General features: G+C 40.2%; 1 protein-coding gene and 1 non-coding gene across 2 annotated transcripts; one reads left to right on the forward strand and one right to left on the reverse strand.

The window, feature by feature from the left end:
- Window positions 1-5,345: 5,345 nt before the first annotated feature.
- On the reverse strand, window positions 5,346-5,448 carry LOC117280136 (small nucleolar RNA R71). Its single transcript, XR_004510614.1, has one exon. It is a non-coding gene; the product is annotated as a small nucleolar RNA R71 (small nucleolar RNA).
- An 835-nt stretch (window positions 5,449-6,283) lies between these two features.
- LOC138903907 (uncharacterized) lies at window positions 6,284-7,728 on the forward strand. The gene is made up of 2 exons (XM_070192480.1): window positions 6,284-6,409; window positions 6,745-7,728. The coding sequence occupies exons 1-2, from the start codon at window positions 6,284-6,286 to the stop codon at window positions 7,726-7,728; spliced, it is 1,110 nt and encodes a 369-aa protein (XP_070048581.1).
- The last annotated feature ends 2,212 nt before the right edge of the window (window positions 7,729-9,940 follow it).

Consider the following 9,940-nt stretch of genomic DNA (forward strand, 5'->3'; position numbering starts at 1 on the left):
GGGAGAGAAGTACTTTGAAATAAATCTCTCCGCAAGTTCATCCCACGTACGAATGGAATGATTTGTCAAACGTTCCAACCAATCTAAAGCTTTCTCCAGTAAAGAGAAGGGAAAAAGCCTTAGCCTCAAAGTATCCTCGAAGACATTTGTTTGATTGCTTCCCCAACACGTATCAACGAACCCCTTCAAATGCTTATATGCATTTTGACCCGGTGCACCGGTGAAGAACCCTCGTTGCTCGAGCAAAGTGAGCATCACGTTGGAAGTTTCCCGCCCTAATACGGGGTGGGACTATAGTACTTGCTTACCCTTCATTTGGCAATACCCGGCGTGGAGCTACTCTTCTACGGACCGCACAAATGCAACTGCGACCACATAGCTGATCGTCTGCTTATTGTGCGGCCCACACTTCCATTGAACCTCATATGCATGTTCTCTGAACTTTGGTCTTGCTTTGCTTCTGCGGCCGCATATTTCATGTGCGGACCACAATTCTCACAGATCTCTGATGGCCTTTTATACATAATCTACGGTCGCAGATGAAAATCTGTTGTCCGCACTTTAGAGCTCTTGTGCTTGTTTTTGTCCTTGGTTCAAATTACTCCTTCTTGCGTTGGATTTCATCGTTGAGGCTCATTTTCTACCATTCCTGCAATTAAGCATATTTCATCAGTTTTCGGGAACACAATTAAACACTTTTGGACTAAAATGAAAGAAACAATATGCTAATAAGTAGTCAAAATCCCCATTCATCAGCCCGCTCTACAAGAAGAGAAAATATATTAAAACAACCAACTCAAGATTTATTAAGGGGCTAATATTCAAAGAAATACCAATTCTCATTATCGGTCAAATGACCCGTCCAAAACTCAAGTAAATGAAGTTTAACCTTTTACGATTCTTTTATCAAGTTCCAATATGATTTACGCAATTAAATTAACAAGTAGGGTGCAAACAATGCGAGAACAACATGATTTGGGTCCTAGACTACCCGGACTTAAGCATAATTAGTAGCTACGTACGTACTCTCGTCACCTCGTGCGTACGCAGTCCCCACAAATAGAAGCACATAATAAATTAATCCATCTCCAAGGTTAATTCCCTCTTATAAGGTTAGAAAATAGACTTACCTCGCTATGAAGTTTCATAATCGGCTCTAAAGCCTCTCTAACGGCTCAAACCGATGCCCGTCGCTCCAAAACTAGTAAATAAATATGTAAATCCATAAATACATACTTTAATACTCATTATAAATTAATTTATAACAATTTCCAACTCCGCTCAAAAAAGTCGATAAAGTCACCCTTGGGCCCACATGCCCAGATTCCGAAAATTTTCGAAGATAATCATTACCCATAACACTACAAACTCAAATATATGATTTATTCCCAATTCCATGTCCAATTGCGTGCAAATTCTAGGTTTTCTACCAAAAACCCCACAATTTCTACTAATTTCCATGTTTAAATCCTTATACAAACCATGTATGTAACATGTAATTGGTGGGAATCACTTACCTTGTGATGCTTGATAAAATCTCCCCTGGAAGATCTCCAAAATCGCTCCAACCAAGTGAAAAATGAGAGAAAATGGACCAAATCCCGTTTTTATAAAACCACACTGCCCAGCGACATCTCGCACCTACGGTCCACTAACCGTTTCTGTGGCTCTGCACCTGCGGATAATCCATCGCAGGTGTGGCTTCAGCACAACCCAACAACCCCCGCTTCTGCGCCCCAAATAGCGCACCTGCGCTTTCGCTTCTGCGGGCCTCAAGCGCTTATGAGCTCGCTCACTTGCGCCTCTCTTTCTGCTTCCGCGCTCCAACGGCCGCATCTGGAATCTCGCAGGTGCGGGAAATCCTTCACATATGTGGCCTCTGACCAGATCGCTCCCAGCCGCTTCTGCGGTCCACTTCCTCACTTCTGTGAGGCCGCTTCTATGATGAATCTTCTGCATAAGCAGTTACACTAGCAACCAGATTTTCCAGCTTTTCCTTTAGTCCAAAAATTGAACCGTTAACCATCGAGAATCCACCCGAAGCCCCTAGGACCTCAACCAGACCTACCAACAAGTCCTAAAGCACCATACAGACATATTCGAGCCTTCAAATCACATCAAACAACGTCAAAACCATGAATCACACCCTAATTCAAGCTTAATGAACTTTAGAACTTCAAGCTTCTACATTCGATGCCAAAATCTATCAAACACGCCCTAATAACCTAAACTTTTGCACGCAAGTCACATTTGACATTACGAACCTACTCCAACTTCCAGAATCAGAATCCGACCCCGATATCAAAAAGTCAACTCCCGGTCAAACTTCCCAAAAATCTTCAAATTCCAACTTTCGCCAAATGACTCCAAAATGACCTACGGACCTCCAAATCCACATTCGGATGCGCTCATAAGACCAGAATCACCATACGGAACAATTCCCATGCTCAGAATTCCAAACAGACATCAATAGCATTAAAATACACTTCAACCCAAATTTATGAGAATCCTCCTTAAATGCCAAGTTTCCACAACATGCGTTGAAACGCTCCCGGGTTATCCAAAACCCGATCCGGACATACGCCCAGGTCCAAAACAATCATACGAACCTGTTGGAACCTTCAAATCCCAATTTTGAGATTGTTTACTCAAAAGTCCAAATTTAGTCAATTCTTCCAACTTAAAGCTTCCGAAATGAGAATTTTCTTTCCAAATTAACTCCGAACTTTCGAAATTCAATTCCGACCACATGTACAAGTCGTAATACCTGAAGTGAACCTACTCAAGGCCTCAAACCGCTGAATGACACTCTAGATCTCAAAACGACCTGTCTGGTCGTTACACTAATACTAGTATTAGTGTAAAATAAGTGTGTTTGCCCGAATTATTTTTTGGATAACTGTGGTGTACCTCGACTAATTTAACGGGATATATGCTACGAGAGGAAGATAAATTGTTATGAGAAAATAAGGAAAAATCATTCAGCAATTGAGAGGAAGAGCGTATCAGAGATCAATTAGGAAGATGAATATGCTAAAAACTGAGGTAATACTTCATTCCTATGGTAAACGAGGTCATAATTCTACAAACAAGTTCGAGTAGAATAAATATAGAGTCCAAGTAGCTTAGCTAAATATTAAAAAAGTATAAATTATAAAACTTACCTGTAATAGGCTTAAGATCTACCTTTGTAGAAAATATTTCCATTGACTAAATATATGCAAATATGATCTTTAATATTCTTTATATAATGGTAGGTGATGTGATTCCAAAATGCTTTACTTTTAGCACTTTACTCGCCCTATATTTTGTTGGCCTAATGGGTTATTGTGTGATATTTGAGCTACATTGTGTTGTTTTATGTGTAGGAACATCGGAAGGAATCATCAAATGAAAATTGCACAAAAACAGGACAAAAATACAAGTAAAGAGCACAAAAGCATCAAGTATCCAAACCGTGCTACAGATCAGGCTTTGCAAGGTCTATAGCCAGGTTGACCGTGCTATAGACCAGGCTTTGCGACGTTTATAACCAGGTCGACCGCGCTATAGATCAGGTTTCGCGGGGTCTATAGCCAGGTCTACCGCATTATTGACCAGGCTTCGCGAGGTCTATCGCCAGGTTGACCACGCTATAGACCAAGCTTCGCGAGGTTTATAGCATGGTAATTAAAAGTCGCGAGTTAAAAGACCCAAACCTGAAATTGGATCGGGGAATTGACATAAATACTCTCTAAATGAGTTATTCTAGCATTGGACATTATTTTGGAGAAGAAAAAGGTTGCAGAGCACTTGGAAGCAAGGATCAAAATGAGCTTTCTCTCAATTTATCTCTTTACTTTGTAGTTTATGTCTTTGAACATTATGTGGAGTGTGGTTGTATTTATGAGTAGCTAAACTCTTTAATCTAAGGTTTGATGGAACCTATTGGAGGATGATTCTCTACTGCGTTTAATATAGATTTGCCTTTGATTTTTCTGTACTTGTTCAACTATATTTTCATTGTTGTTAATTGAAGAACTCTCAATTAACTATGCCTATTTAGTTTGTATGTTGCTCGAGAGAGAGTGCACATTTAGGTAGTTGTTGAACAACACCACTCCTAACGTAGTTGAGAGATCAATACAGAGGGTTTAAAGGAGGGATTAGAGATAATGAAGCCTTGGTGCGATCGTCGTGAGCGGTAAATTAGTGCCAACTAGCGTAGTTTGAGAGAATACGTCTAGTAAATTATAGTAGTTACTCGAAAGAAAGCTGCAACACTTAAAGTACTCACGATCGGTAGAAAATATTTAGGCTAATTTATAGGAAACGTAGAGGGGAAGATTCCGATAATAGGGCAAATCAAAACCTTAGACTTCTCCAAAACTTGTCTACAATATTTGCCTTGTTAGTTATAAATTATTGCATTTTTAATTACCTTGATCTTAGTTAGTAAACTCTCGAATTGTTATATAATATTTCTGAAGGTTGATTACTTGAATTTGTGTAAAACTATTAGTTGTAATTAACACGTCATTTCCCTGTAGGATTCGACTCCGGACTTGTAAACCGGATTATATTTGCAATGACTGGTTAGTCCTTTTTATAAAGCATAGTTGGGCGTGATCAAATTTTGGCGACGTTGTCGGGGAAGCAACATTGATACTAATTACAACTACAAGAATTGCTAGAATTTTTAGTTTAGTTAATTTTTCCCATTTTTATTCATTACATTGAAATTCTAACGTTTGTGGTCTTGTGTGTTATAGGTGTATGCCTAGAAACTCTTCAAGAACTTGTGAATTATTTGAAGCATTACCGGATCCTGAGAAAGCTTTCAAGGAATTAAATCGTGCAAACAAGAAGGACAAACAACAATATCACACCAAGAGAGAAAATTGAACCGTACATGGGTGACGCTTTGGATAATCAAAACAATCGAAACAATGTGAATGACCCGAATAATTAGGGTATGGCACCTCTTGTGCCAGAAGTAGCTTTGTATGATTGGGCACAACCCACTGCTAAAAATTTGGCAACTGCAATTGCAGTCCCTCATATACAAGAAGAATCATTTCAAATCACAAATAACATGCTACATCTGCTGCAAAACAAGGGACTATTCTCCGGGTCTTACATTGAAGATCCACAGCAGCATCTGAAAAGAATTTTGTCAATTTGTGTCACACAAAGGCAACCAAATGTGATACCGGAAGCGATAAGACTGATGTTGTTTTCATTATGAGTGACAGGAGAAGCCCAAACTTGGCTTAATTTGCTCCCCATAAATTCCATCAAAACTTGGGAGGTATTAGTCAAATAATTTTTGAATAAGTTCTACCCACCCAATAACATTGTCAAGTAGGTTGATGAGATATTGAGCTTCAAGCAGAAACCAGATGAAACGTTACAAGAAACGTGAAAGAGATTCAAAGGTATGATGGTCAAGTGTCCACATCATGTCATTCTAGATCAGATGTTGGGACAACGGTTTTACATGGGATTGGCTTATAATTTGAAGGCCAATGTTGATGCTTCAGCAGGTAGAGCATTTTTGAGCAAGTCATTTAGAGAATGTAAAGTCTTGCTAGATAAAATGGCTCAAAACTCAGGCTGGATGACAAGAGACACTACAATCACCCCTATAGTTCATTCAGTAGCATTGGACCCGAACAACTCCATAGCCGATAATATGGCTACTCTAATGACACAAATGAGTATCCCCACCAATAAGATTGATGAATCAGACCAGAAAAAGTTACACATAGTTGACACGGATAATGGGGAATTATGTACACCATGCATTAACCAACCATACGTGTGTTCGTGGAGTGGTGAAAGTGACAACCAGAATTATCAAGAGAACATGAACTATGTGGGCAATTATGGAGGCCAAAGGCAAGGTGGTTAGAATTGGGGGCATCAATATCAATAATATATTCTAGCACATAAAAAATACAATAACACTAACAATATTGGAGCTATGCGACCATAGGGTCAAGTAGTACCTTACCAAAGGCAACAGGGGTACAATCAGCAAAATCAGCAACTAGCTTATCAACAACCTCAGCAACAACAACTAGTGAGACAAGATGATGAGTTTTCTGAAATTAAAGGAATGTTGCAGCAACTAATTGGGTCTAATGAAAAAATGCAAGAGAAGGTGGAAGCACATGAGTCAACGATAAAAGGCAATGAGATTCAATTAGGGCATATATATATGGCTCTGAATAATCGTCCCTAAGGGACTTTACCTGCATACACACATGTCAATCTGAAGGAGCAGGGCCCGAATCAGCTTATGGCGGTGAGCCTGAGAAATGGTAGAGATCTTGATATAGAGCAAGAAATTGCTCGTGAGAGTCGGTCCTATGAAACACATGTGACAGTGCCAATTGAGTTAGATGAGTCAACTGAACTAACAGAAGTAAGAGTGCAACCAGCCCAAGAGTAAATAAACAAGGAAAAAGAGGTTGCGGAGGAGACTGAGAAAGTGTAGGAGAAGGCATTAGACAAAATGCCTGAGCAGGATCTAACTCAAGATAGAGCAAAGAAGCGACCTCCGGCACCATTCCCGCAGAGGTTGGCCAAATATCAGAAGGATGAACAGTACACACATTTATGGAAATGTTTAAGAAAATTTAGGTAAACATTCCTCTAATTGATGCTTTGAGGGAGATGCCCGGTTATGAAAAAATGATGAAGGACTTGATATCTCGTAAGTTCGACTTCCAAGACTTGGCAACTGTCACGTTGACATAGACTTATAGTGTTGTTGTATCAAGACCTATAGCTAAGAAGTTATCCGACCCTGGAAGCTTCACAATTCCATGCACCATAGGTAGTTATTCATTTGCCAAAGCATTGTGTGATTTGGGAGCAAGTGTAAATATGATGCCATTCTCTATCTATAAAAAGTTAGGCATTGGAAGAGCAAGGCCCATATCCATGTTACTGCAGCTAGCTGACCGAATGGTGAAAAGGCCATCAGGTATACTTGACGATGTACTTGTGCAAGTTGGAAAATTCGTATTTCCAACAGATTTTGTCATTTTGGACTACAAGGTTGATGAGGAGATTCCCATAATTTTGGGAAGGTCATTCTTTGCCACAGGGAGAGCTCTGATTGATTGTGAAACGGAGGAGCTGAAAATGAGGCTGAATAATAAAGAAATAACATTTAATGTGCAAAAGTCTTTGCGGCGACCCGGTGAGTTTCCAAATTGCTCTTTGTTAAACACGGTGGATGTAATCATGGAGGAAGATGATGAGGCACTTAATGCAAAAGAGCCTCTAACAGCTTGCCTTATGAACTTAGAAGAAGTAAATGGTGAGGACTTGGCGGAATGGGTGTTGGATCTTCAAGGGCAAGGGTACTGGAAACGAGAGCATGAATTTGAGCCTTTACACTTGGAAGAAAGAAAGAACCCTCCAGCCAAGCCATTGATCGAAGCACCACTGCAATTGGAGCTGAAACCGCTACCATCTCACCTCAGGTATGCTTTCTTGGGACCTAATACAACTTTACCTGTTATTATCTCATCTGGTTTGTTAGATGTGCAGGTAGAACAACATTTGCAAGTGTTGAAAGAGTGCAAGAATGCAGTTGGTTGGACTATTCCATACATTAAGGGTATCATCCTGGCCTTTTGCATGCATAAAATTCTACTGGAAGAAGGGCACAAATTTTCTAGAGAACATCAAAGAATGTTGAACCCTAACATGAAGGAAGTTGTAAAGAAGTGATCAAGTGGTTAGATGCGGGAATTATTTTTCCCATCTCAGATAGCAACTGGGTTAGCCCAGTTCAGTGGGTACCAAAGAATGGTGGGATACCTGTTGTGCAAAATGAGAACAATGAATTAATCTCAACAAAAATAGTCACAGGATGGTGAATTTGCATGGAGTACAGAAGATTGAACAAGGCCACCCGAAAAGATCATTTCCCCTTGTCGTTCATTGATCAGATGCTAGATAGATTGGCAGGGAGGTCCCATTTTTGCTTCTTGGATCGATACTCGGGGTACAACCAGATATCTATTGCCCCGGAGGATAGAGAGAAAACGTCATTCACCTGTCCATATGGCATTTACGCTTTTCGGAGAATGTCGTTTGGCCTATGCAATGCACCCGCCACATTCCAAAGGTGCATGATGGCCATCTTCATAGATATGGGGATATAATGGAGGTTTTTATGGATGATTTCTCAGTGGTGGGAAATTCTTTTGATGATTGTCTTAGAAATCTTTAAAGAGTGTTGCGAAGATGTATGGAGACTAATCTGGTGCTGAACTGGGAAAAATGCCATTTTATGGTATAGGAAGGTATATTCTTGGAACACCTAGTATCAAGTAAGGTCATTGAGGTGGACCGTGCCAAGATTGATGTAATAGAGAAGCTTCCACCACTCACTTCCGTCAGGGCAATAAGAAGCTTCCTTGGTCACGCCGGTTTTTACAGGCGGTTTATAAAAGATGTTTCCAAGATTGCTAACCCTTTGTGTAAATTGCTTGGAATAAATCATCCTTTTGTGTTTTCTGATGACTGCATGGTAGTTTTCGAAGGATTGAAGAAATGGCTAGTGTCTGCACCTATCATAGTTGCACACGACTGGGAGCAACCATTTGAGCTGATGTGTGATGCAAGTGACCATGCCGTGGGAGCAGTACTTGGATAGAGAAAAGACAAAATCATGCATCCAATCTACTATGATAGTAGAACATTGAATGGCGCCCAACTAAATTACACAGTGACAGAAAAAGAGATGCTAGCAGTGGTGTTCGCATTTGACAAATTCTGGTCCTACTTGATAGGCTCGAAGGTAATTGTTTATACAGGCCATGCTGCTCTCAGGTACCTAATTGATAAAAAGGAAGCAAAGTCGCACCTGTTTTGATTGGTTCTACTGCTGCAAGAGTTTGACTTGGAAATTCATGACCAAAAAGGAACGGAAAACCAAGTTGTCGATCACTTGTCCAGGCTTGAAGGATTTGAAATAAAGGTTGATGTGGAAGAGATCATGGAGACTTTCCCAGATGAATAATTGTTAGCCACGAGACTTAAGGAAGTGCCATGGTATGCCGACATTGCAAACTACCTGGCAAGCAGTATTGTTCCATATGAATTGTCTTCTATGCAGAAAAAAAAGTTCTTTCGGGATTGTCGCATGTATTTCTGGGATGAACCATATTTATTGCGGATTTGTATTGATAACATTATCCGGAGATGTATTCCCGAGATAGACTAAGCTTTTGTTTTGCAGGCATGTCATGCTTTGCTTTATGGAGATCATTTTGGAGGAGTAAGGACAACTGCTAAAGTTTTGGAGTCGGGCTTCTATTGGCCGATGTTGTTTAAAGATGCACACTTTTAGGTAAAGAGTTATGATGAGTGTACGGGGAATATTCCTGTCGACATGAGATGCCCATGAACCTAATCCATGAAGTGGAAGTATTTAATATATGGGAAATCGACTTTATGGGACCATTTGTTAGCTCATACAGCAACAAGTATATACTAGTAACAGTAGACTATCTCTTGAAATGGGTAGAAGCTGTAGCACTCCCAACAAATGATGCAAAGAGAGTTATTGGTTTTCTAAGAAAAAATATCTTCACCCGATTTCGAACTTCAAGAGCGATCATTAGTGATGGAGTAACTCATGTCTGCAACCGAGCCTTTGCAAAGTTGATGGAAACATATGGCATGGCCATAAGGTTTCCACTCCGTATCACCCACAAATAGGTGGTCAGGTTGAGGTGTCAAACAGAGAAATCAAGAGTATTTTGACCAAAACTGTAAATGCCACTCGGACTGATTGGGCAAAAAAATTGGATGATGTACTATGGGCCTACCGCACTGCATTCAGAACTCCAATTGGTATGTTACCGTACAATTTGGTGTTCGGAAAAGCATGTCACTTACCGATGGAGCTAGAGCATAGAGCTTTTTGGGCATT

This window comes from Nicotiana tomentosiformis, unplaced genomic scaffold, assembly GCF_000390325.3.
Source record: "Nicotiana tomentosiformis unplaced genomic scaffold, ASM39032v3 Un00125, whole genome shotgun sequence".
NCBI classification, from domain to species: domain Eukaryota; kingdom Viridiplantae; phylum Streptophyta; class Magnoliopsida; order Solanales; family Solanaceae; genus Nicotiana; species Nicotiana tomentosiformis.